The 25857-nt window shown below is 49.9% G+C and overlaps 12 protein-coding genes across 14 annotated transcripts; 6 read left to right on the top strand and 6 right to left on the bottom strand.

Moving 5' to 3' along the window:
- Positions 1 to 66: 66 nt before the first annotated feature.
- On the top strand, positions 67 to 1159 carry TERG_07787 (nitrogen metabolite repression protein nmrA; the record flags this gene model as incomplete). Its single annotated transcript, XM_003231441.1, has 2 exons — positions 67 to 710; positions 769 to 1159. 2 exons carry the CDS (start codon positions 67 to 69, stop codon positions 1157 to 1159), a joined length of 1035 nt encoding a protein of 344 aa, XP_003231489.1.
- Positions 1160 to 1423: 264 nt separating this feature from the next.
- TERG_07786 (uncharacterized protein) lies at positions 1424 to 2747 on the top strand (the record flags this gene model as incomplete). The annotated part of the gene is made up of 3 exons (XM_003231440.1): positions 1424 to 1553; positions 1635 to 2516; positions 2584 to 2747. The coding sequence occupies 3 exons, from the start codon at positions 1424 to 1426 to the stop codon at positions 2745 to 2747; spliced, it is 1176 nt and encodes a 391-aa protein (XP_003231488.1).
- Positions 2748 to 2842: 95 nt separating this feature from the next.
- Positions 2843 to 3759, bottom strand: TERG_07785 (uncharacterized protein; the record flags this gene model as incomplete). Its single annotated transcript, XM_003231439.1, has 3 exons — positions 2843 to 2919; positions 2990 to 3657; positions 3722 to 3759. The coding sequence occupies 3 exons, from the start codon at positions 3757 to 3759 to the stop codon at positions 2843 to 2845; spliced, it is 783 nt and encodes a 260-aa protein (XP_003231487.1).
- Positions 3760 to 4062: 303 nt separating this feature from the next.
- Positions 4063 to 6584, top strand: TERG_07784 (uncharacterized protein; the record flags this gene model as incomplete). Its single annotated transcript, XM_003231438.2, has 2 exons — positions 4063 to 6056; positions 6113 to 6584. 2 exons carry the CDS (start codon positions 4063 to 4065, stop codon positions 6582 to 6584), a joined length of 2466 nt encoding a protein of 821 aa, XP_003231486.2.
- A 3956-nt stretch (positions 6585 to 10540) lies between these two features.
- On the top strand, positions 10541 to 12640 carry TERG_07783 (uncharacterized protein; the record flags this gene model as incomplete). Its single annotated transcript, XM_003231437.1, has 5 exons — positions 10541 to 10814; positions 10893 to 11024; positions 11085 to 11307; positions 11374 to 11742; positions 11809 to 12640. 5 exons carry the CDS (start codon positions 10541 to 10543, stop codon positions 12638 to 12640), a joined length of 1830 nt encoding a protein of 609 aa, XP_003231485.1.
- A 1041-nt stretch (positions 12641 to 13681) lies between these two features.
- Positions 13682 to 14831, top strand: TERG_07782 (uncharacterized protein; the record flags this gene model as incomplete). Its single annotated transcript, XM_003231436.2, has 2 exons — positions 13682 to 13796; positions 13855 to 14831. The coding sequence occupies 2 exons, from the start codon at positions 13682 to 13684 to the stop codon at positions 14829 to 14831; spliced, it is 1092 nt and encodes a 363-aa protein (XP_003231484.2).
- A 97-nt stretch (positions 14832 to 14928) lies between these two features.
- On the bottom strand, positions 14929 to 16003 carry TERG_07781 (uncharacterized protein; the record flags this gene model as incomplete). Its single annotated transcript, XM_003231435.1, has 5 exons — positions 14929 to 15152; positions 15218 to 15317; positions 15378 to 15508; positions 15580 to 15714; positions 15769 to 16003. The coding sequence occupies 5 exons, from the start codon at positions 16001 to 16003 to the stop codon at positions 14929 to 14931; spliced, it is 825 nt and encodes a 274-aa protein (XP_003231483.1).
- A 440-nt stretch (positions 16004 to 16443) lies between these two features.
- TERG_08954 (uncharacterized protein) lies at positions 16444 to 16781 on the top strand (the record flags this gene model as incomplete). The annotated part of the gene is made up of 2 exons (XM_003231434.1): positions 16444 to 16509; positions 16566 to 16781. The coding sequence occupies 2 exons, from the start codon at positions 16444 to 16446 to the stop codon at positions 16779 to 16781; spliced, it is 282 nt and encodes a 93-aa protein (XP_003231482.1).
- Positions 16782 to 17223: 442 nt separating this feature from the next.
- Positions 17224 to 17970, bottom strand: TERG_07780 (uncharacterized protein; the record flags this gene model as incomplete). Its single annotated transcript, XM_003231433.1, has 1 exon — positions 17224 to 17970. The coding sequence occupies one exon, from the start codon at positions 17968 to 17970 to the stop codon at positions 17224 to 17226; it is 747 nt and encodes a 248-aa protein (XP_003231481.1).
- A 633-nt stretch (positions 17971 to 18603) lies between these two features.
- Positions 18604 to 20770, bottom strand: TERG_07779 (uncharacterized protein; the record flags this gene model as incomplete). The annotated part of the gene is made up of 2 exons (XM_003231432.1): positions 18604 to 20227; positions 20292 to 20770. The coding sequence occupies 2 exons, from the start codon at positions 20768 to 20770 to the stop codon at positions 18604 to 18606; spliced, it is 2103 nt and encodes a 700-aa protein (XP_003231480.1).
- Positions 20771 to 21012: 242 nt separating this feature from the next.
- TERG_08953 (uncharacterized protein) lies at positions 21013 to 22674 on the bottom strand. 3 transcript variants are annotated; one of them, XM_003231431.2, is made up of 3 exons: positions 22100 to 22674; positions 21916 to 22008; positions 21013 to 21831 (listed from the first exon to the last, which is right to left on the bottom strand). In XM_003231431.2, the coding sequence occupies exons 1-3, from the start codon at positions 22581 to 22583 to the stop codon at positions 21635 to 21637; spliced, it is 774 nt and encodes a 257-aa protein (XP_003231479.1). In that variant the 5' UTR covers positions 22584 to 22674; the 3' UTR covers positions 21013 to 21634. The 3 variants fall into 3 exon arrangements, with proteins under 3 accessions (XP_003231479.1, XP_047607360.1, XP_047607359.1); XM_047750614.1 differs by having other exon boundaries at positions 21916 to 22674; XM_047750613.1 differs by having other exon boundaries at positions 21013 to 22008.
- Positions 22675 to 22947: 273 nt separating this feature from the next.
- TERG_08952 (uncharacterized protein) lies at positions 22948 to 25400 on the bottom strand (the record flags this gene model as incomplete). Its single annotated transcript, XM_003231430.1, has 5 exons — positions 22948 to 23059; positions 23115 to 24705; positions 24759 to 24977; positions 25047 to 25080; positions 25224 to 25400. 5 exons carry the CDS (start codon positions 25398 to 25400, stop codon positions 22948 to 22950), a joined length of 2133 nt encoding a protein of 710 aa, XP_003231478.1.
- Positions 25401 to 25857: the final 457 nt, after the last annotated feature.

Raw genomic sequence — 25857 nt, 5'->3', positions numbered from 1 at the left:
CACCGTCTACCAATATCACCACAAACGCTGACATAGATATAGATATAGATATAGATATAGACATCGATGCCACAGGCCAGAACGATCGCAGTCGTCAATGCCACCGGCCGTCAAGCCGCGTCCCTCGTCCGCGTCGCTTCGGCCGTCGGATACGCCGTGCGCGCGCAGGTGCACTCCCTCGAGGGCGTCATCCCCCGCGAGCTCGCCAGCCTGCCCGGCGTCTCGCTCCTGCATGGCCCGCTGCTCGACAATGCGGCCCTCATGGACTCGCTCTTCCGGGGCGCGACGCACGCCTTCGTCAACACCACCTCCCAGGCCGGCGACGAGGTGGCCATCGGCCGCGCCCTCGCAGACGCCGCAAAGCGCGCCGGCACCGTCCAGCACTACGTCTACAGCAGCATGCCCGACCACTCCGTCTACAACCCCAGCTGGATCAGCCTGCCGCTCTGGAGCTGCAAGTTCGCCGTCGAGAACTACATCCGCCAGCTGGGGCTGCCCGCCACCTTTGTCTACGCCGGCATATACCACAACAACTTCACCAGCCTGCCCTACCCGCTCTTCTGCATGGAGCTGCTGCCCGACGGCGGCTTCGAGTGGCGCTCGCCCTTCCCGCCTGACATTCCGCTGCCCTGGCTCGACGCCGAGCACGACGTTGGGCCGACCGTGCTGCAGCTCTTCAAGGACGGGCCCAAGCGCTGGAACGGCGACCGGTGCGTCTCCAGCGTGTATATATTCTAGTAGCGATGGTTGTATACTGACATTATATAGGATCGCCCTCGCGTTCGAGACGCTGACCCCCAGGCAGGTCTGCGCTGCCTTCTCGCGCGCCCTCCAGCGGCCCTGCAGGTACGCCTGGTCGCCCAAGGTCGAGATCAGAGTGTCTGTCCCCTCCGGCTACCGCGAGCAGCTCGAGGGCATCGAGGTCCTCTTCGGCCAGATGAAGGCCCCTTACTTCCCCAACCCGGAGTTCCACACCCCGGCCCGCATCGCCGGCTCAGAGAAGCCCGTCGTCCTCGAGGCTGGGCCCGACGGCGTCGTCCCGCTGCCCGTCGTCGACGAGGCGCGCAGTCTGTGGGAGGGCTGGCGCAGCATGGAGGAGTATGCGCGCGAGGCCTTTCCCGTCGAGGAGGAGGCCAACGGCCTCGACTGGATGTTGTAGCATACAAAAGTTCTATACAATAATCTTCTAATATCATTCTATATCTACTTCTTCTATACCTACTTCGTGTATATCTACTTCGTGTAATCCTTCTATGTCCGCTAACGCCGCCAAGTTGACTAAGAAAATAGAAAATTTGTTTATTTCCCACACTTCAACTTTCGTCTTCGCCAGCCATCAACGATCAGACTATCAACTCCGACTCCCACTGCCAATTGGCCATCGAGATCTTGCCGGCGACGCTGCTCTAGGATACACGAAACCATGGCCGATGCGGGAGACGACCAGGTGCCGCTGCTCGAGCGAGTCGAGATGCCCTCCAAGCTGCCCAAGGAGCTGCAGCGCGAGATGACCCTGCTGCAGGACGAGTTCGCCGACGCCCAGGTCGAGCACAGTAAGACCCTCTGCCATCATTATATCCCATTAAATCTCTGTATGATCTACTCTATATCTGTTGATACTGATGATTTTCAAGTGCGCGTCGGCGTCAACCTCATGCGCCCCGTGTACGCCAAACGCAACGAGCTGATCGCCTCCAAGCTCAAGGACCTCGACTTCTGGCCTCGCGTCTTCTCCAACCTGCCCGCCGAGATAGACGAGTTCATCCTCCCTTCCGACGCCCAGATCCTCGCCTCCTGCCTCAAGGGCTTCAACATCGAGCGCATCGGCGTCGACGAGGCCACCGGCCAGGGCGAGCCCCGGTCCCTGCGCTTCACCTTCGAGTTCGACACCGGCGACGACAACCTCTGGTTCAGCAACGAGAAGCTCGTCAAGGACTTCCACTGGCGCCGGGAGCTCAAGATCACTGCGTCCGGCAAGCGCCGTGTCTGGGAAGGGCTGGTGTCCGAGCCTGTCCGCATCAACTGGAAGCCCGACATGGATCCCACCCACGGCCTGCTCGATGCGGCGTGTGACCTGGCCGAGGCCGAAAAGGCCTTCATCAAGAAGGAAAAGAAGGACAAGATCAGCGAGGACGAGCGCATGAATCTGCCCGAGTTCGAGAAGCTGGTTGAACTCGCGGCCAAGGTCGAGGCCCAGGCTGCTCCAGACAACGAGGGCGAGGAAGACGGCGACGAGGACGGTGCTAGTCCCGCTGGACTGAGCTTCTTCGCCTGGTTCGGATACCGTGGCGCTGACGTCTCCGAGAAGGAGTCTGAGGCTGCAAGGAAGGAGGACAAGGAGACCACCGAGAAGAGGCGCAAGGGTGAAGATATCCCTGGAGAAGACGACGACGATGACGACGACGAGGAAGAGGAGGAAGAGGACTCGTTGGCCATTGCTGAGATCTTTGCTGATGGCCAGAACGTTGCCATTGCCTTTGGCGAAGAAGTCTGGCCCGAAGCTCTCCAGTCCTACGGTAGGCCTCCTTTTCTTCTTTATGATTGACTCCCTTCTTGAATCCCCTCCCCTGCTAACTTATATAGTCGACTCGTACATGGTTCCTAACGACTTTGACGACTTCGATGAGCTCGATGTCGAGGAGATGGAAGCCCTCGTTGCCGGAGGCGAAGACGACGACGAGGAGGAAGAAAAGGGCGAAAAGGCCGACAAGGAAGAGCGACCTCGCAAGAAGGCTAAGAAGGCCTAATCTTTCTCCCTTGCCTTGACTTCGGTTTCTTCTCTTTTCTTTTCTCTTGCTCCCTTCGATTTTTGTTTTGTAACCATAGGAGACCTTGGTGTATACTAGAGGATTAATACCAAAACCAAAAGTAGGATCAGTACCATTATCAAAACCGCAATGCAGCAGCTCGACATCGTATCTGTCCCATATTAGCATCAGTACCACTCGTATCAATGATGGAAAACGGCAGAAAAGAAGATAATGCTCACCCTCGTTCTTCTTGATGATATGCCCAACCCGCTTGACGCCGTCCTGCAGCTTACCACCAACTCTCTCAGCAAGCGTATCGACATCCTTCAGCATCACAGACTGCTCCTCCAGCTCACGCCCCATATCATCCGCCTGCTGCCGTAGTTTCACCACCGTCCGAAACACCCCGTCTAGCTGCTGGTCCTGGTCCTGCATCAGCTCGACTTGCCGCTGCTGCTCCATCTCCGAGTAGTAGTCTTCTCCTCGCTCCTGTCCCTCCTCATCAAGTAGGTTATCAAACGTAGACGGAGCAGGCAGTCCACTTCCCCCTGCTGCTGACGCCGAAGATGGTCCTGCTGATGCCCGTTTACCGGCCGTTCCGGGGTGCTCGTGTACAGTCCGCTGAAGCTCCTGTCGCATCTCCTCGATTTCCTTGCCTGCATCATCAACTAGCTTTCGACGCCGTTCGACCTCGTCCAGCTCCAGCCCGTATCGGTAGGGGTCATATTCGATTGCCCGCACGCTTTCGACGAGGTCTTTTAAGTCTGCGCTGAGGTCTGCGACTGTAGCCTCGAGCTCCTCGCGCGCCTGGATGAGTTCGGGGTTTGACGGCGAGGTTGCGAGGGAGCGTATCCGTTGGTACGAGGAAAAGAGCGGCCGTGTCGTAGAGAGAGTAGATAGGATGTCTCTGTTATAGATCCTGGTTAGATGTGTGTAGGTATGTAGGTAGCTGGGATGGGAGCCAGACGTACGCTTGCACCTGGAGAAAGGGGTCCATATCGGAGTTCATGATGGCAAGAGAAGAGGTCTGTAAGGTGAATATATCTGGATAGCACTCTATAGATGGACGCAGCAGACTGTCTTCTGGATGCCCTGCAGGTTGTAGATTGTATGCTGTAGATGCGCTGTTTGTGTTGACGTTGATCTTCGGTTCGTCCCAGGCCAAAAGTTTTGGCTGTCAGGAAAAAAAAAAAAAATAAAAAATGCGCCGTCAAGCCTCAGAAGGATTTTTATATCGCTGCTCTATATCCGACATACGCCCCTTTGCATGCATTTAAACGGCCATTTCAAGCTTGATATCCCATAACAAACCATGGGCAACGGGGAAATGCCCTCCAGACGGCCTCTGCCTCTCCCTGCAGAGTGGACGTCCGCAGACGCCTACCTGGACTCCCTCCTGTCCTTCGCTACATCGTCACAGCTGTTCAGGAACTTCTGCGGAGGAGTCCATATTCTAGACTTCCTTATACGAGAGCCAGACCTATACACCTCAGTCATCCCCGAGGACTGGCGGCAGTTCTTTGCCCGCCATGAAATACTAGATATCCTGGACCTCCTGATGCGGGAAGACATCAGCCCCTTTGTGAACACCGATGAAGACATGCAAGAAGAGACAGATACATGGAGAGACGGCCCGGTGCCGCCCAGAAGTCTGGTCGAATATATCCATAGCATCAGGAGGCATGCTCTGCTACGGGAATTTACGCCTGCGGGCGAACAGCCTGATATCAAGCGGCCTGTGGGCAGGAAGGGAATACCGTACCATGTCTTCACGGGCATGAAGCCAAAGAAGTGCCATGAGGTAGAGAATTTTTCAAAATACGTTGCTTCGCTTACGGAGGACGTGGATAGAATCAGGGGAGTCTCGGGGGACGACGCTACAGCAGAGCAGCGAATCTCTCACATTGTGGATTTTGGATCTGGACAGAACTACCTGGGCAGGGCGCTGGTTAGCCCGCCATATAACCGGCACGTCATTGCTATTGAGCGGCGACATAATGATATTGCAAGTGCAAAGAGGAAGGATATCAGGGCAAAAGTTGCCGAGAAAACGATTGTGATGCGGAACAAAAAGGAGCATAGAGCGAAACTGAAAGCTGCTGCTCTAGACGGCATTAATACCCCGACTACATGCTTATCTGGGGAAACGAATTCCACAGATACGCCGGATTTACAGCAAGACAAACAAGAAGAAAGCCCAGTGGATACTGCAACGATACTACTGGTTGCTGATTCCGGTTCTGTTGAACATGGCGAAAAAGGCAAAGAGATTACAAAGTCGGGTCCCAGAGGCTTATTGGACTACGTAGAACATGAAATCCAGGATGGCTACCTCGAGCCCATCATCGAACACATCATTGGGCCAGCAGAAGAGGCCAGAGAGCAAGATGAGGTCGCTGCAAACGGCTGCATGTCCTCACCTGCCGCGGCATCATTATCGTCACGAGTAATGGTTGTATCCCTTCACTCATGCGGAAATCTCGTGCACCACGGCATCAAGTCACTCATCCTGAACCCGTCTGTCGTTGCGGTCGCAATGATCGGGTGCTGCTATAACCTGATGACCGAACGGCTCGGTCCCGCAACATATAAGTTACCCTCATTAAGACTGCCCAACTCTCGTCTAGAACAAACGTCCAATGCCTGTGACCCCCATGGTTTCCCAATGTCAAGACATTTTGAGCAGTACTCGCACAAAAACGGCAATGGAATCCGGCTCAACATCACCGCTCGAATGATGGCCGTGCAAGCTCCGTACAATTGGGGCAAGGAGGACAGTGAGGCATTCTTCACGCGCCACTTCTTCCGTGCCTTGTTACAGCGGGTGTTGGTTGATTATGGTATCGTCCCTGTCCCAGGCAGAGCTAGCTCTAGCTCCAGTGACACGGCTAGAAGGGAAGACGAGACGCAGCCAGGAGTTACACAACAGGACACAGAGGTACCTGGGTGTCCGCTCATAGTTGGATCACTGCGAAAGTCTGCGTTCCTGTCGTTCACGGCCTATGCTCGGGCGGCAGTGGCAAAGCTAGTGCACGATCCTCAATACGGCAGTGCGATCAAGCAGCGGGTTGAAGGTTTGTCTGACGAGACTCTAGAGGCGTACGTTGCCCGCTATGAGTCCGCGAAGAAGAACCTGAGCGTGGTCTGGAGCCTGATGGCCTTCAGTGCCTCTGTTGTGGAGTCAATGATTGTGACTGATCGCTGGATGTATCTTCGAGAGCAAGAGTGCGTCAAAGACGCCTGGGTTGAGCCTGTGTTCGAGTATTCGCAGAGCCCCAGAAACCTCGTCGTCGTTGGCGTTAAAAAGTGATATTCATCTCCTATCTGTATATGCCGCTGTGAATAGAGGATCGATCATATAGAGCAGCCATCATTAGAGATAGCATGCACCAGATGTTCGTCATATCTCTTCTCAATTGGATCATAAGACCTGCTGCTGCAGCGATATCAGAAACTGCAGCTCCAGCCCATATCTCCCAGCCGACCCTCCCCGGCCACCCTGACCCTGACAGCGTTCGGAACGCTGGCAGGCTGATAAGAGGCCCCATCCAGGTGCAGCGGTGGATCAATACAAGATCTGATACTTCAATTGCGAGATCAACAGCAGCAGAAGTTGAAGCTGAAGTTGAAGCTGAAGTTGACGACGTCGAGATAGCATCATGTGATGCGGTGTTGAGATGTCCCAAAGGGGCAACACAGACGGCCGGCCATCGACGTCCAACAACATCAGCGACGCCTTCGTCTCGCTGTCCACAACCAACACCAACAACCAACACCAACGCCAACGACAGGGAATTCGGCCCTGGAAGACCAACAGCTAAGTTGACGAGGTAGCTGGGCCCCAGTTTTTCTCGCCAGATAAAGGCCATCAACGGGTCTGCAATGCACAATTCGCAGTTAGGCCGGTGGGGACCACGCCAAAACCCCTGCGACTCTGGCTGATAACATGGGGGTCCAGCAGAAAAAGGGTTGCTGCTCTGATAATTCTGGAAAATCCGTCGTAAAGTGACAAGAGGGCGTGGTAATAGAGGTCCTGAACTAAGCGTCTCGCTGCGCCAACCTTTTCTAGCCAGGGTATCTCGGAATAATATGGCCTGAGATAAGACGAAGCTACGGAGTACGTTTGTTCATCCTTACGTTGGGGCTTGTGGGGGGGAGACAGAGAAACAAGGAGGATTGTTGCCTGGGCCGCGTGAAGGGAGACCACCACCTTGGTGCAATTCGCATTACCTGATAGAAAAAGGTCCCTGACTAGCTAGCGCTTCATGGTTGACCGGATTGAAGGCGAAGGCTTAAAAGAGGTCAACGATGCCCAAGTTTGGACGAGTTTCCACCAATCTGGACGGGCGGGTTTCGAACAGATGAGAGTTTCCCAGCCGAAAGCCTGGGAGGGCTGGTCTGGTTCCCCTTTGGCGCTGTCGACCCTGGTCCCCTCCCCTTCACTCTTCGAATGACCTCCATCGCTCTGAAAGCGACCCAAAGAGCCCTGGTTGGGTGCAGATGCGGGGAATCCTAGCATGCGAGTTGTCGTGGTGACTTTGCCCGAGACAGAACAATCATAATATCATCCTCAGCGCGCATCATTGGTGAATTGCTGTCCTTTCTCCTCTCTTGCCGTGATGTGATGCTTTACCGAGAAACAAGCCAATAAGAGTACACGAAAGCAGCCTTCGCGCGTGTGGGACAATATGAGCTGCATATCTTAGTGCGAAGCGAAGGCTTTCTAGAAGACGGCCTGAATATTTCTTTCGTTGCTTCAATAAATAAGTAGGTCCAAGCATTGATCGTCTTCGCCTCGACGGAATCGCTAATCACAGCTTCTAATTATAAGCATTTTTGCCTCTGTTGAACAAGAAATGAGGGAAATAGTGCTCTCTCCGTATGCAGACAGGTCAAAGTGCTCGTTATCAGACCAGGGACTGGTCAAGGCTTCGACAGTAAGCCAGGTGGTCAGGACTTCAAACTACATATGGACAACACAACCCAGGAACACCCCATCTCACTGCGTTGACAAGACGTTGATCCTAAGTCCGAGTTACATAACAGCCTTGACTGAATATTAGCATGGGAGACGATGAGGATAATAAATTCCATACGAGTCAATCCAACCCCCAGCGCAAATGCATTCCTCTTTGACTTGGCAGGCCATTATTTCGATATGAGAGGTAGACCTCTTCTCGTACATGCATCCCCAGCATTTCCATCCACAGTTCAACTACAGTATGTAAAAGTACGAGTCCGGGGATCTCTCTATACTTAGCCTAGCTTCGGCGCCAAGCGAGGTAGGGTATCATCGCCTAGCGAGCGACCCTGGCCGAAGCCCTAGACGGATCCTCAGCCGTGGGACACCCCGTCGTACCACCCTCATGATTGTCCAACCTCTATTCATTATTTTGTATTATTGTCGGCTGTTAGATTGAACCAGCAGACACGCGACTTATGGGGTAACACCTTGAGAAGCTATTTACAGTCACCAACGGATTTGTTTATGAAACCATTAGCAAACCGGTTCCTGTCCGCCGGAGGGCGTGTCCGACACATCGGTCGCTCGCCGGAGCGAAGAAACAAAGGCGCAAATCGCTCTAACCCTGTTCTGGACGAGTCAGCAATGCTATGATTAAGCCAAGGGTCTAGGATGGCGCTGGAGACATGAGTTGATGTGTCTCTCTTCCTTCGGGCCACACACGAATAAAGCAACTAATTGAAACCAGCCGGTTGGTCGTATCTCTGAACCCTATCTAGACTCTCTGCCTCGCTGCCGTGTCACGTGGAGCAAATCATATTGAGGTCCATGGGGAATCCACCAACGGTCTCTGGCGGCTGCGTGACCCTCCAGGGTTTGACCCCAGGATGCCCACGCTGGTCCGCGTGAGTGATGGGTTGAACGGCGTCAGCCAATGATGGAGTGGGAAACGGCATCTCTATCTGTTGGAACGATCTCAGTCGACCAGCCCCCTGCTTTCTCGACTCCCTTTCAGTATCCCTCTCTTTCGCCCAAACAACCTAGGGATGATTCCGTTCTTAAATTCCGCCACTCTATATTTTCTTCTCGTTGTGTCCTGTACGCCCAGCTCGCTCGCCCGGGTTCCTCCGTATAACAGCTTGGCCCTTCTTGGGAAGAAACCACTGATGACTTGGCCATGGGCAGATTGTCTACATTAGGATTCGCCCAGCAAACGCCCAGAAAACAGAGCTCAAGACCTTTCACTGGTCAAGGGAATGTACCCCTTATAGGCTTATTGTGGAGAAATCTTTCCGACTCCATTACCGCTCACCTATTATCACGAACATTTTATAATTTGATGTTCAATATTATACTAAGCGAAAAAAAGTCAAGGGTTTTCTTTACACAAGTGAGTTCCCGTTGGAAACTTGTTCAGACAGCCTCTTATCTTAATGGTCTCGGTCAGGGGTTGTCCCCATATCTGTCCAAAACTCTGGCGGTTATCAACTAGCCACTTCGTATCCAATCAAGCAAGGGTCTTGTCTGGGGAAGGAAGAAGACAAGGGATTGCCTCGAGGTCGGGTACGGGGACGCCAAAGAAAGTGACATGGGTGCCCGGTAAGGTGTACGTCGTAATAAAACCTCCGAAAACCAACTGAACTTGCGATGGGCTTTCTGGAGGGCGACGAATACAATGCAGCACCTATTGGTGGGCTATGATTAGTCGGGTATTTACTCCTCGAAGAAATTTTCCCCTAGGACGAAAGCGGGAGGAGGTTTGCTTCCTATAATATCATTACAACATAGAAATGCTGCTGCTGTTTGTGAGTCGAGGAGCCCAAATCTCACCTACGGCACCTGGCAGCCCATGCAAACCCCTACACACTCTCACACTGGACGCCGCCCTTTGGACAGCACCACCACACTTAAACTGATCGTGGACAGATGCGAGGCGAACCTCTCTGTGTCAGCTCTGTCCGCCTCTGAGGGCCAATTTCACGTGCGACCGCACCAAAGGAGCAGACTCGGATATTAAAATAGAATCAAACTTAGCCAAACTAGCAAGCCTCAAACACGGTCCTGCCCAAATGCAATTTCCGAATAAGCATCTGTTGATGTATATCGGATGAGGAGGAGGCTCTAGCAGAATGACTGGCGGTGGCACAGAGTTCAGCTATTTTCAGGCTGTCAAATGAGTGCTCGGATACCAAACAAGCACCTGCACTTTCTACGCTAATGTGCCACTATCTTCGGGATCTATGCATGTTTAATGTGGAAATGACTTCCTGGTCCCCTAGAAGGTTTCCCCCGACACACTCCACACGGGACCCCCGTTGCAACCCCCCAAGCCTGCAGTGGATTGTTCGACAGGGTGCTCAATTGCGAGCTTCCCCAGCTCCGTCGTCGCCAAATCAGTGGACTGGAATCCCCATTTTTAGTGGCGACGTCTGAGATGGCGAATAATCTGGAAGGCCAAGGGGCAGAAGAAGCAAAGAAGGAAAAAACACAGCGAGTAAACTCAAAACTCTCGCGTTGGTTCATCTCGTTCGTTGCTCGTTTGGGGGTAGCGTGCCTCCTCCCTGTCCCTCCAGGCTCAAGCAACTCAACAATCCCACACCACAAGAGGGAATTCTGTTCTCCACGGTTACAAGCGGGTCGTCTGTTGGACCTTGGGTGACTGAAGATCCCTTGGACCATGTGGTGCCTACATATAGAGGGGGCCGTTTCCCCTTTGGACGCTCCGGGGATTTTTCAGCTCTGGTCCTGATTGTGCCACTCGAACCTGTCCGCAGCCAAATCTCAACTGAAGAGTGCCAGTCGACCAAGCGGCCGAATATTTACGACCATGACTGCTTCAGGAGGCTCTGAGGCCGATGGCCGTGACAGCCCCAAATACACTTCAGCCCTTGACGAGAAGGAGTTATCTACTGTCCAGGCCATTGCCGCCAATGGTGCCCACGAGAGTGACGATGAAGCGACCGGCCTCCGCAAGGAACTTCCTACAGATGAGGAGATAGCGACTTTGCGTCGTGTCCCTGATAGGATCCCATGGATTGCTTTCAGCATTGCCTTTGTCGAATTGTGCGAACGATTCTCATATTATGGAACAACCGCAGTTTGTAAGTATCCCATTATTATCTACCCTGCTTTATTAAATTGTAAAATTACACAATTCGACTGACATATATTTATGATAGTCGTCAACTTCATTCAACAGCCACTTCCAAAGGGCTCGACTGCTGGTAACAGCGTTGGGCCTGGTATCATCACCAGCCGTGTCCCCGGTGCCCTCGGTCTAGGTCAACGAGCGTCCACTGCCATCAGTACATGTATGCATTTGTTTTCTTCGGATATCAAACACAACCTGAATCTTGCTGACCTAACTCTAGTTAACTCTTTCTGGGCCTATATCATGCCTTTGGTTGGTGCCTATATCGCGGAGGAGCATCTTGGACGTTTTAGAACAATCATGTACTCCATTGCCTGTGCCCTTGTTGGACACACCATCCTCATCATCTCCGCCATACCTCCAGTTATCAAGAATCCGAATGGTGCACTTCCATGCTTCGTTATTGGTCTTGTTATCATGGGTGTCGGAACTGGCGGATTCAAGTATGTTTATAACCCTTATTTCAGCCGAGTGTTGAGAGGCACACGTCACGCTAACTGTATTCGTAGGTCCAACATTTCCCCCCTGATTGCTGAGCAATACACAGAAACCCAGATGTATATCCGAACGGAAAAGTCAGGAGAACGAGTTATTGTCGACCCTGCTGCAACAGTGTCTCGTATCTTCATTTTGTTCTACCTCATGATCAATATCGGCTCGCTCTGTGGTCAAATCGGCATGGTTTTCGCTGAAAAATATGTTGGATTCTATCTCTCCTTCCTCCTTCCAACACTTATGTTCTGCCTATGCCCGTTGGTGCTGTTTGTTTGCCGCAAGAGATACGTCCGTACCAAACCAGGTGGCTCAATTTACTACAAGGCCATGAAACTAATCGGACTCGTCGCCAAGGGCAAGGGCTCTTGGAACATCGCCAAGATGTAAGTGGTCTGTTCATTCGCATTTTTCCTCTGTTTCACATACTAATAATCCTATTTATGGAATAGGGGCCGTAACTTCAAGCACCCAGACAGCTGGAATGCTTGTAAGCCCAGTCGCCTTGCCAACAAGCCAGCCTGGATGACATTTGATGACGCTTGGGTTGACGAAGTTCGACGAGGCATCATTGCTTGTTCCGTCTTCCTGTGGTACCCTCTTTTCTGGGTAGCCTACAATCAAGGAACTACCAACCTTACGTCCCAGGCTGCCACTCTGGAGCTCGCTGGAGTACCAAACGATATCATCAACAATCTCAACCCCATTACCCTCATTGTTTTCATTCCAATTATGGACAGAATCGTTTATCCGTCTCTCCGAAAGAGTGGCATCCGGTTCACCCCCATCAAGCGTATTACCACCGGTTTCTTCCTTGCTGGTTGTGGAATGGTCTCTTCAGCAGTCCTGCAGTACTATATTTACAAAACCAACCCATGTGGAAACGAGGCAAGCAAATGCAAGACAGAGTATGGAAAGAACTCTCCCATCAGTGTCTGGGTTCAAGCTGTTGCCTATGTCCTCGGTGGTGTCTCTGAAATTTTTGCATCCGTGACGTCTCTTGAATATGCATTCATGAAGGCTCCGAGAAACATGCGATCTCTAGTTCAAGCGTTCGCACTTTTCATGAACGCCATCTCCTCCGCTCTGCTCCAGGCCCTGGTTGGCTTGTCAGCTGATCCTCTTCTCATTTGGAACTACACTGTTACCGCCTGCTTATCTTTTATTGGATGTGTTGGTTTCTGGATTAGCAACCGGAAGGCTGACCAGGCTGAGGACGAACTGAACCAACTTGCTGTGGCAGACTTCCATGCCGGCGAAAAGGAAGGGGAAAAAGCCGCATAAGAGAAGGATAAACCCTCTCCGGCAAATTTCCTTGTGTTTATATAGTCTTCATGTCCACGCCACTCTATAAGTGGTTCTATAGCCATTAATTTCAAGAGCGATTTATTTGTTCATTACCTAGTCTAAACTCACTACCTTGGCTTCAATCAACTTAGGATAGATGTAAACCTATACTCGGAAACAATTAACTACGTTTGAGGAATATTTACAAAACTTCTGTACAGATACGACAGGATCACGTTCATACCATTAGCTCGGCCCTTTTCCAAGAGCCTTTTACTCTAGACCAGGAGGGAGAGTTTGATTCCAACAGTGCACAGTTCTTTTCCAACTCATATCCCAATACCTCCTGATACATCGTTTGATAAGTTGTTTGATAGTTGCGCCGAGTGAAAAGAGCATTATGTAAGGTACGATGGTTGACATCAGGGGTTCTCAAAATATTTAGCAAAGCTTTCCCGACGTAAACCGCTCTTCACTATGAACCTATCCATTCCCAGCCATCTCGCTGGCCATTTACGATATAGTGGGACAAGCAAGAGTGGACGGAAAATACATATAGCAACGTTTTCAAAGCAATATTTGCCTTTTCTTTATACGCTGCCCGGCCTTCCGGTTGTTCATGGTTCCCTATTCCTATTGTCCCTGTTCACCACACTCGCCTGAGCTCTACCAAGCATCCTCCATACATACCCTGGGAGAGCCTGCTCCCGCCTTCATCCTCCAGGTTTCCGGTCGCATTGTCTACAAGGGTAGACCATAAAACCCGGTAATACGATGGAGAAGGAAGCGGGGAAAGAACTCGAGCAATCTGGAGGATGATGAATATTGTCGACACCAGCCCAATGGCATGCAACCCTACATGGTCTTCGGAGATATACTAACTTGTTGACTCGTGGGTATCATGGGTATAAGTTCCGCTTCTTCCCTACGCGGTATATATCAATCCAGTGATTACCAGTTACTTGCCCATCTTCATGAGCCCTCGAAGCTCTGTTGACTAACTGGTCGATCGGTAATTCGAATTTATAACCAACGCCTATGGAACAACCCTCAGATGCTACTAAAAAACCGAACGAGCAAGAGGAAGCTCAAAGAGAGAATGAAATGAAAGAGCGGCGTCGTCTCCAGAATCGAATAGCTCAAAGGAATCACAGTATGGCAACGATCTTGATTTTTGAATAAGCCTAATCACTCACAGTCATTTGGTATAGGGAGGAGAAAGCACAACCGAAATAAAAGCCTTTCTCAAGAAATTCCAGAAGAGCTTGACACCCAAGAGCCTCTTAACCACGTTTTAGGCGGTGATATACAACAAGTTCCAGAAGTTCCAGAAGGCTCCTTGCTGAACTCACCGAAATCCGCTGCCTCTGGCCATGTGACTGACGCTCAAGAGAATTTATATGCATATCTGTCACCACCAGACAGTTTAAGCCCAGAGATCTTGCTTGATAGACCAGGATGCCTCTACGAAGCCAACGATGGCTATTGCGTACCTATTGCTCCTGAGAGCCTGTTCGATAGCGAGCATTTTGAAGGCCCAAAAATGAATTCAAACACAAAGTCCCGGGATATACATTCCTTAAACCCCTTCATAGTTTCCCGTAGGGTTGCTCAATCACCCTTCGGGACTGGGTTTGATACCGTGAGGAATCCCGATCAACCAATGGGGATTTATTTACAGCCAAATCTTGAATCAATTGAACCGTCTATACAGATGATGCAAATTTCAACACCTGAAGAGCACCCTGGTTTCGTACGACAATCATCTGCAGGGGATCTAGGAGTTCCCAGCTTACATAGAAAAGCTAGAACGTGCCCCAACATTGTTGATCGAAGTATACAATTTCCCGATAGTTCCTTAATAATGCCTCTCCACGCAGATCATGAGAGCAAGTTAGACGGCAAGGTTGCACTTCATTTATCAGCGGAATGGGGCCATACTGGTACTGTGAAGTGCCTGCTTGAATATGGATCCGATATCAAGATCAAAGATAATTCAGGGGCTACAGCTTTACATTACGCTGCAAAAATGGGGCACACAAGTATCGTAATGGCCCTTCTGGATAATGGAGCTGATGGAAATGTCAAAGACTATCAGGGACGAACACCATTGCATATGGCGGCAGAAAGAGGACATGAGGATGCAGTTCGTCTACTAGTAGAGTCGGGTGTTGACATTGATGCTTGAACTTGAGCAGTATATTTGAATAACGGGTTTTTGTGACGATTCCAGCTAGTTCAAATTGCTGGTAGTTTTGATTTCAACTCTATTAAACAATCAAGTATCAGGGTACCACTGGCAGCTCTGGGTCACCAGGCCACATTTCCACCTCTACATCCGGAGATATCTGGTGTTTTTCTCCCCAAGACCGGATTGTTTCGTAATCTTTGCACTGGTGCTTTGTGTTGAAGTCGACGAAGGGCCCAATACCTTTCACCCACCATTGCCCAAAAACTGAAGTATCAGCAGTGCACATTATCTGCTGTCGAAGGATATCAAGGCAATGCGCTAGTTAATGATGAGCTGGTTAATGCATATATAAGCCGCGGGATAGATTATTGTGGTATATTTACCTGCATGGTGTTTTACAGTCTTCTCGTCGTTGGTAAACAGGCTCCCCCCTTTTTTCAGATAGTGTTCATAGCCATAGTATGAAATTTTCCGAAGTACGTCCTTCCGTCCTAATCAGCCTTGATCCAATCAGAAAATAACAAGGGAAATCTTCGTGCTTACAAGACAATGAAGATGGTGGAAAACTTCAATATGTGCCACAAAATTTCCTCCATATTTCTCCATCATCTTCACCTGGCCTTCCTGGAGGCCGTACAGAGCTCTATCTTCATACGGGATAGCAACGGGCGTGTCTGAGATGACTATTATTAGCAGCCAGACTTTCGGCTCTATCCCTTGATTTATCAGACTGGAACTGGCCTACATTCAACACCAAGGTCAAGCCATGCTTGGTCAACATCATCGCCGACCCATCGACGCCAGATGTGATCACCGAAGAGGGAACCATTAAATGTGACCGTGTTATATTTTAGATTGACATCATTTGAAATTGGCGATCCTATGGATTGGTCAGTTGACAGGATTTTGGCATTTTGGAATAGAATACACTCACTATACTGTGAAGTATAAGTGGTACAGACATTATCCAGGTCCCAACGCTTATACTGCTCAAAGATCAATATGATGTTGCAGAAGACGGAGATACCCAGCACAAAAATCAACGAAAAGATGAGAATGGAGATTCTGCGTCGTTGAATGCGATTTCCCTTATATTTATTCAAGAAGGGGTCATTCTCGTATGCGTCAATAGACAGCCTCGTGTCAGATACACCGTTCGAAGTTAACATCTCGAGAACCTTGAGGAAAAGGAGGATCTAAAAATCCTTCTGGCATTGCCGTCGCATACCTGATGTCGGTGAATAATGATAGATAGAAAAGGGTGCTACATAATAGAGACAGCTTTACTGACCGGCAGATCATGATGACACCCTGAGGGCCGGAAATATGTGGTCCTCCAGGTAAGCAAGTAGGGGCAGGTCAGCAACCTCGTAATTGTATAGATGCTGACCTTGCAGGGAGTCATCAATCCAACGTTAGCCTAGCGGAGGGTAGAACAGCGATATAGGTATGTATGGCTTTGGAAAACGCTTTTCAGCGTTCTTTAAATCCCCATAACTGCACATGTTCTACCTTCAGTTCAGAATCATACCCGCATCAACTACCCCTTACAACTCAACTGCGACGACAACTATCTCATCAAATATTCAGATAAAGCATATCAGCCAAAATGAAACTCTCTGTCACTCTGGCACTTGTTATGGCCATTGCCTCTGCCTATGCTGCTCCTGTGATGGTAAGTATACTCCTTGATGCTATAAATATTTGAATATGCTGATAGTCCCTTGTCAGGATGCCAACATCATGAAATCTGAGCACCATGGAACATCGGCAAGGAAAGGTGATTATCTCATCTATATTCCTCCTGCGGATGACGATGAAGATTATGGAAAGATCGCACGCCGTGAAACCCCAGCCACCGACGCCGGCGCTAACACTTACTATGGCTTCTATGTCCCTGCTGCGGAGGACGATGAAGATTACGGAAATGACGTGCAGAATGCGTAGACTGCAGTATAGGGTAATTTTGGCTTGTATGTTAGGCCTGCGAGGGCTAACATGGCATATCAAGAAATTTCACATCAGTGTTGACATAAGGTTAGACAATATAGCCGCTAAATTAAAGAATTATAAGTCCACATCAATCTCCCCTAACTGTATAAGTCTTTTTGGCTGTCTAGTACTTATAACTGCCAGTCTATCAATACCTTTATTTTCGAGTTATCGAGAATCTATATAAGGAAGCCAAGATCGTATCGACTAGAGATTACCTCGGAATCTATTGCTTAACGACCTTTCCACCCCCGGGAATTTATCATACACTGCGTATCCCATGGGATTAGAAGTCATAATTTTGTATTTGCGTTCTGTAAACTCTGAATTAAGCAGGGAGATACTTTACATCACGGAATTGTTAGGAGTGGAAACAACGAAGTCAAACATTGAGAGTTCAATCCTTATCCAAGCGAACACATGTCCCAAGCCCAAATTCAACCTGCGTCTTTCTCCCTAGCCCTGGTGGTTGGGTAATAAGGGCTTCGTTACAGTGATTAACATGGTTGAAATTAATAGCCTGCGTATGGATATATACTCCTTTTTCTCCCCACCTCACGCGCTTCGTTGCTTTGGTTAATATGCGCCAATTGTACAAGCAGTGCGCAGAGTGGTATGGCTCCCAGGTATTTGCAACCAGTGAATCAAGATCTTTCAGCGAATCGGCAGCGATAGGAATGGTATGATTATGGTCTTCCCACCAAGGGAGAGGCCCAGCTCCTCCAATCTTCGCTAGGTCTGTCGAGTTTGAAAGAACATCTAGCGCAAGCTCTTCATCGTAACATATTTTTGGCAGCCACGCCCCAGCCATGATATCAAGGACACAACCGCGAGAGATGGCTTCTGTCCGCGACTTGCCACAATTTGTTATCGGTTCGGGTTCCGTGGATGACGGTACGGATGAATGAAGGGTGGAAGGAGAGTGAGTGTGTGATGCCATATGTGTGTGAGAAGCTGTGGTTTTGCTAAGATCCCATAGCTTCCAGACTGCTATAGCATTGAGAGTTGTTATTCCGAGTAAGAACACGAAGAGTGCTGCCCAACATCGACGATCTGAACTTCGATTCGATCTCCTTTTCATCCGAAATGAATCCTCAATATCGGAGTCAGTTTGAACCTCGTGGTAGGTAAACGGTTGGCCCATCTTGGATCATTGGCCCCCCATGTTTCAGTATAATGAAAATATAGGACTGAGCTGCATTTGATGCTATTGAGGCAGGATATAAGGGTATCTCAAGGTTGAGAAGACTGTCCTGAGAAAACATCCCTGGATGCTCATTTTTGTCACGAGTGAACACGGGTATAGCGGATCGAGGGATCGAGATGCCAAGTAAACCTTATGCATTGTCATAGTACATCACTATGGGAGGTGTTAGCAGTTCTCAAAGTGCTGACATTGCAGATATGCTGACAGCGGGGGAATGTAACGCCCTTCCTCGATCCGTCCATGGACGTCAGAATAAGGTTTAAGTTTGGCTTATTAATCATCACTTTATTCTGACTTTCTAAGGTGAGCTAACAAAACATAAGTTAAAGGACTTGTATTCATGCCCATTCCAGTTGAAACAGGAAGGAGCAGCTAACTATAGCAATTCTCTCTGGTTCAAGATGTACCATTTACCAACTTCAAGTTCTAATCTAGCTACCCATAACCCCAAATAAACAAATCAATATCAAACAAAATCTAATGGTCCAAGAAGGGGTCTAGCAAGCGATTCAGCGGCCCAGAAACGCCAAATATAATCATCTCGAGATAGTTGAATAACATCCTCTATGCTCATGTTCTTGGTGAGGGTGGGGGCACCCAAGTCCCATTCTTTAACCAAACACCAACACCACCGTATAGCCCCGCGGTCGAGCCACGCAAAAACGCAAACCGGAAGAATAAGTCCTGGGGTGGGAAATATATTTCATCGTCATTATCGTCGTCGTCATTATCATCATTGTCATGGTAATTTCTCGACGGAGACTGTGCGAGTGTAGACAGGGTGTTGAGATCCCTAGTACTTAGGCCCTGACGACCGCGACGCTGCCATGTGAATATTCCTTTTTTGGTTTCATCCACATATCCACGCCAGCGTTCGACATCATTAATAAGAACACTAACACCGTCAACATTTAGCTCTTTCATTAGCTTCCGATCCCATAGCTTGAATGTAATATTGCCATTGCCGGGGAAATAGTGACTTTCGTATGGCGAAGCAAGAGAGACTGTAGCGGATGAGTTGGTGATGTTTGGGGAGGTAGCACCCCACCAAGTACCAACGCCCGGAATCTCCCCTAGTGCATCGGGGGTTTCAATTATGGATGCAAAACCCCATCTTCCAACACCATGAACGAAGAGGCCGAGGAGAAGGCCCTGGTATATAATAGAGGGTCGAGTAGGTATAGCAGTCCCAGGCATGAGGAGAATAGCTAATATGTAGTGATGGATACGTAGACGTAGTCCCGGAAGAGCAAGCAGGATAAATATTGAAATCGCGATGACCAGATAAATTTTGATGAAGTGGAAAAATAGGCCTCCCTGGCGTATCTGCCAGGCTTGGGTAAGGACTATAGAGATGACGATAGTCAAAACAATAGCCAATGCAAGAGGAGCACCCGGTTGATGCTGTATGTCATGTGGGGTGAGGCGTTGAATTGGTATCCAACTCGCGAAAGTGTAGTTGTTGAGAGCTCCGATGAAGGCTGGAACTAGGTATAAGATAGTTCTGGTGATCTGGTACATCGGTGGAGAGGAGAGCGGTTTAAGTAGCGGTACTGCGCAGTATAGGTATAGGACATAGGCAATGAAACTGGCCGGTAGAAGACGGGAAAATAGCATGGAGAGTAGTTCGGCCATACCAGCAACGCCAGGCGGGTCTGAGACGAGACCCACATGCATGATGAGGATAACGAACGTGCTGAAGAAGAAAACGGCAGGTGAGGTGGTGAATATAGACAGAAGAGCGAGCGTGGTTGCGGTGAGGGCGAGTAGAACCCATCTCATATCCCGTGGACACTTGAATTCTTTCCCCTCTAACTTCACGAACTTGTATGACTTGGGAAACTTGGATGGAAATCCGGTGGAATTGAATCCATGCGCTTCACTAGCGAAGTACTCGTCAGAGGAACCTACCAACTGCACAACACCGCATCCTCCGTTGGCACCAGAAACAACCCCAGCATGTATTGCGGCCTGGCAAACGTAGCTATCTGCACGATATATTGCATCTTCTTCGGGAGCTCCCGGCGCAGGACCGCCAACGATGAGAGGCTGATAATTCAGCGTTTGATTGCCAACAATGTAAGGGTTGAGTAGCTTTGTGCTTGTGCAGAAAGCCGGGCACCGGAAGGCAAACGAGGAGGCTTCAAAAGGCCTGCAGTCATAGCCGTTTAAGCCACAACGATGAGCGTTGGTCCTATGCGGAGAGGACGATAAGTACGAGAAGGATAGACAAAATCTCCGGGGTCAGCGATTCTCACCAGTAGTTCGCACTGCAACCTATTGGACTCGGAATTCCATATCCTTCAATATGGCCTGAAGATGCTGAATGTCGTAGGACAAGACCCCATGACAGAAACCACGCGAAATAAAGTCCCAGTAATAAGAATATCTTCTGCTTTCTCTTCGGGAAGTATTGCTCCAAGAAGAGAACAGGAGCTGCCTGAATACTTGGGAAGAGAGGTTCAAATCGTAGGTCATGAGGCGGGTCTGGGCCCTTTAACCATTTCACTGTTGCACGTCCAGCCTTGCGCAACGGAAGTGGCACCCAGCCCCAGCGGAAGGACTTAGAACTTTCGGATAGCCAGACTGGTACCACTGAAGGAACGTCGTTTGCAAGGCCGAAGGGAAGGATATTGTCGTTGTTGGCCTGGTCCGGATCGTGATCGTCTATAGGAATAGCAGATTGCTCAGACAGGACTGGCTGCCCGTCTGAACTGGGTATGTGCTCCTCCGGCATCGTGAAGGTCGCGCATATGGCGGTAAGCGCCGAGTAGATCGTCCACCTGATATGAGGTCGGCCAGTTCTGGGAATATGTTTTCTTGACAGGCGTTAGCAAGACCTATAAAGATACTTAAGGGGCGAAGGACAGACTTTTCTGTAATAGGGCGTTCTCCTGTCGATGACGCAACCCTTCGCGTCCATCCGCGCTGAAACTGTCGATGAACGAACCATCCGGGGGATCCGTTGGCTTATATAAGACCCGGGAACCCGCCAAGTGCGGCGCAGATGATGTCTAAATTTAGGCTGCATAAGCGCCACTAGGCGAAAAGATAATCCGAGTCCGAAGCTTCCATTGGTTGATTTTAGCGCGAGCTACTATCTGCCAACCCTTCTCACTAGAGCCGTTCAACCGTTTATATTATAGCTACCCAGGATATATTGTCCATGACCTTTAGAGAAATATGTACCCCTGGAGGTTATATATCTGTGGCTCAGGTACGAGTAAATGGTCTTCACACTCGGATATGCAGAATGTGGGGCAGACGTTTATCTTACAAATATATCGAAGTGGAAGTAGGGAGTATTTCAGGCCAAAGGGTGGTATGGATGGAGAACATTATTTATAACGTATCCTAGTCGCTTAACTTCCTATTTGGAAAGATTAATATTTGCGATATCAGTGTGGGTGGTACCACTCCAACTGTCTGAGCTTTGGGCTGCAATGAGCCTTCGCTCTCAGTCAATACGATTGAGTTTTTATTCAGAACATACAATAACACATTCAATTGCGTGCTTTTGGTATCATTATATCATGCCCGGTATTTTAGTATAAGGTATGGAGTAGCATTGGAAAAAGATTTTCATCCAAAACACCAAATTTTAGCCTCTTCTTCGCATTGCTGCTGCGGCTGATTCTTGCTCTCGTCCACTAGAAGCTGCCGGATTTCCAGTATCTATCAGGTTAGGATTTGTGCCGGCCATCCAACCAGCCAGATCAAACCCTTGAGCAGGGTTGGCAGGCTTATTTCTTTTTGCAGCACGCTGCTTCTCAAACTCCTCACGGGTTTCAGGGTCCACTGATTCTCATAGTTAGGTTCAGTCAAAGAACAAGTAACAGTAACAGAAGGTGTAGAAAAAAAGAAAATGCAACATATACATACTGTTTTCGATGAGATATGGCATTCCAAACGTAACGGCCAAGGCAAAGATGGCGAGAAGAAGCATGGGGTTCCTGAGCAATGCCAATGGAGAAACTAAACCAAAAAAAAGATTAGTCTTCCTGCTCAATGGATATAAGGCATTCACGACTGAAGCAAAACACGTATTGGGGGGAGGAGGGCTTACATTTCTCTCTTTGCTCGTAAAAGTCCTTCTTCGCGAGAACCTTTGCTTCCACAACGACTACTCCAGGCTCATAATCGCCGCCTGAGATAATCTTTTCGGCTCCCTTGTTATCCCATGGATTACCACGGTAAGTCCCCCAGACACCGATGATCTTGCCAGTCTCCGAGGAGACATCGACTCTGTACGGCGCGAAGACATGGCTTTTCGAATGGATATCCAGGAGGTATGATATCGGCTTTTCGGAGCCCGTAGATGCTGTCGGAAGCGATATATCATTAAACACAAAGGTCGAAAGGTGGGATAATGGTGCCTTTAGAGGTCCGTTTGGCTGAGAGATGGTGGTGAGCGTTGCGTAGGTGGATGACGGAAGCGAGCCGATTCGGACGGAAGATGGGAGTGCGACCGTTAGTGAGGACGCGGCGGAGAGAGCGTTGGAGGATAGAGCAAGGAGCGAAAACAGGACGGACGAATATGAGAAACGCATGGCGGCGGAGTTGCTGGCTGCCACCTTGTGTACTCCGTTGCAGCGAGATTGTTGATGTTGCGAGAAGCTCAAAGTTCCGACGAGGGTTGGGCGGGCGGCTCTTTCTCTTTGGCTTGGCACTGCCTCGGATACTCCGTCCTGTTAATTTTACAGTGATGCCACCGAACACGAGACCTGGGCCTGATTCTTTTCAAAAGCCTGGCAATTGGTGCCTGTAATTTGGATATATCTCCCGTGTGGAGTATGAACTACGTAATGATATCATATTGTGTTTATATACCGAATAACAATATCTACCCTAGTACTTGATACAAGAAGAAAAACATGTCTAACGTGGCGCTTCACACCTGTTACCCTTTGCCCCTTACAATTTAGCCTTAGCCCCCTTTCCTGCTGAGAGGTCAGGAAGATGGGCATATAGTTTATCAAAGATATCACGGTACATCTTGACGGACTGAGGACGCTTCAATTTTAGGCTGGAATATCTTGTTAGCATCTGGTGATATCAAACCATAGTTGATGGAAACTTACGTAGGAGTCAATAGACCGTTGTCGATAGAGAATGGATCAACCATAAGAGCAACGTTCTTCACCTTTTCGTAGCCCGAGAGCTTGTTCACTCTAGCAGCATGCTCCATATCCCTTAGGACAGCGAGAACGACCTTCTCATCGCTGGCGGCAGCCTTCAGGGCCTCGGTGTCGCCCATCGCAATCTGCTTCTTCAGCACTTTGCTGGCAAAGGGAGCAAAGATGTCAGGCTGAACGCCAAGGATGGCGACGAGATGCGACTGGATGCTATCGCCATGAACAAACGCTTGCGCGATGTATGGACAAGAACTCTGGTAGATGCCCTCGAGGCGCTCGGGAGATACATATTCGCCCTGCGCAAGTTTCAGCAAGTTCTTCCGGCGATCGATTATGTGGAATCGGCCATGTTCATCGATCTGGCAGACATCTCCAGTGCGAAACCATCCGTCTTCCGTCATAGCTTTGGCGGTTTCTTCAGGGTTCTTAAAGTATTCCCGGAACACGGTGTTTCCACGAAGCAGTAATTCACCTCGGGGATATGGCTTGTCATCGACAGAGTAGTCCATCTCAGGGAGAGAGAGCAGACAGGCTTCCTGAGCGATAGCAACGGAGCCGCAGTGGCCAGCAGTCAAGTCATGGTTGCCCTGGCAAGTGGCAATGGCGTAGCTTTCAGTCAATCCGTATCCCTGGACAATATTGGTACCAAATGCAACTCGAAGGAACTGGTGGAGGGATGCATCGAGAGGTGCTGAGCCAGAGACCATACATCTCATGCGGTCGAATCCGAGTCCAGCGGCGACCTTCTTAGTCCAGATCCTGTCATAAACTGAATGCTTGTAGGTGGCGTCTTGTGGTTTGGCGTCGACTAGATTGGTAGTTTTGGTAGCAACGACATGCCTCGAGAGAGCGCCCTTGAAGCCAGGCTGTTCGACAGTCGCGGCACGGATAGCTCCGCCGAAACGGCTGTAAAGACGTGGAACAGAAGCAAGCACGGTCGGCCTCAGTAGCTTGAAGTCATCGACAAGCTCGAGAATGTTTCCGTGGAAGTATCCAATTTGGCCGCCACCCCAGAGAAGAGTTTGTTCAATCATACGTCCATAAATATGAGCAAGCGGTAGATAGGAGCAAGCGACGTCCCCTGGGCCCTGTGGGAAAGCGCTCAGGGAGCAGGAAGCAGCAGCAACGGCGTTTGCATGGGTGAGGACAACTCCCTTGGGCAAACCAGTGGTACCGGAAGTATAGTTGATGGTGACAATATCATCCGGTGAAGGGAGCGTGTAAGGGCGATTAAGAGATGCTCCTAGCTCCTCAACTTCCTTGAGAGTATAAATGGTAACGCCAAGCTCTTTGGCAATAGGATTAAGGATATCACGCTTGGTGTGGCCCTGGGGCTCGTCGGAATCGAGGTCTTCAAGACATACGATGAACTTCAAGGTAGGAAGACGGGGCTTCAGCTTAAGCAGCGTTGGGACATGTGGCAAGGAACAGGCCACACAGGCAAGCTCAGTATTCTGGATGATGTACTCGGTAGCTTCTGGACCAAGGGTCTCATAGATGGAGACTGAGAATATTCCCTGAGACATACAAGCCAGATCTAATATGCCGTTAGCTACAACGCTGCATCGGACATAGGGAGAATAAACTCACCAACAAGCTGCCATTCCGGTCGATTCTGGCACCAAAGACCAACTCCATAGTTTCGACCCTGGACCCCGATGCGCTCGTGGAGTTCAGCTAGGCCAACACCGATGGCTGCCCGTCGCTTCTGCACGGTCTGATAGTCCATCCAAACATAGGGTCCATAGCTCTTAGTGGCGGGGATCCAAGGACGGTATCCGAGACAAGGCCGTTTTGGATATAACGAGGCTAGATTGAAATTAGCCAAACAGCTCTCTTGGAACTCACATTATGTGTAACAAAGGGGGCCAAACGAACCGGAAGACTCGAACATATCATGGCATGTGCGGACCTATTGTTGAAACGAAGAGCAGGTCAGTACATATCGCATTATCATTGTAAAAAGGCGCTTCTTCGTAAAACAAAGAAAATAGGCTCGAGACTTCTGGCGTTCTGCCTGTAGCGCAATAGTGTATAGATCTGTGTATGGCTCACTTTTGGATCGAGGGTCTTGGGTAGCTCCTTGCTGCCGACCTTCCAGTGCCGATACACCTTGCTCCGGCCTGGTAGCTCAGAGTTCGGCACCGGGACGGACTCTGGAGTCCCCTTGGGCGGCTGCTGGCTATATTGCGCAGCAGCCGCCTGTAGCGCTGGTTCGGACGAAAAGAGCATTGCGGCGGCAGGCGTGTCTCAGCGCTAGAGGATAGGTATAATGTAGGTATCGACGCCGGCCGTAACAATAGCCAATGCCAGCTGTCCGGTATCCCAACGGATTTTGCAGTCTCCTGTCTCTGTCCTCCGCTAAAGGGTCGAATACGGCGAATGCTAGGGAGATGGATATTAGGGAGGATTAACCCGTCACTACAACGGCCACCAGGCTCACTGTTAGCTTGACAGACGCTCCGGAACTGCTTGGGGGGACATGCGCATGGAAGAGCTAAGGCTGCAGACGTGGCACCAGAAGGGAATTAATAGACGGGAGCCGGCATGGACGCACCAGTACGCAGAGCGACGAATAGCTTAAGACGGCGAGCAATAAGGATAACTAGCCGGTCATTCCACACCACGGATTCAAGCAGAGGAGCAGGAGGGAGGAAGCAGGAGAAGAAGAAGACGAGGGAGGGAGGGA

This window comes from Trichophyton rubrum (genome assembly GCF_000151425.1).
Source record: "Trichophyton rubrum CBS 118892 genomic scaffold supercont2.11, whole genome shotgun sequence".
NCBI lineage: Eukaryota > Fungi > Ascomycota > Eurotiomycetes > Onygenales > Arthrodermataceae > Trichophyton > Trichophyton rubrum.
The sequence above is the reverse complement of the archived record's forward strand: the minus strand, read 5'-3'. Positions and strand labels throughout refer to the sequence as shown.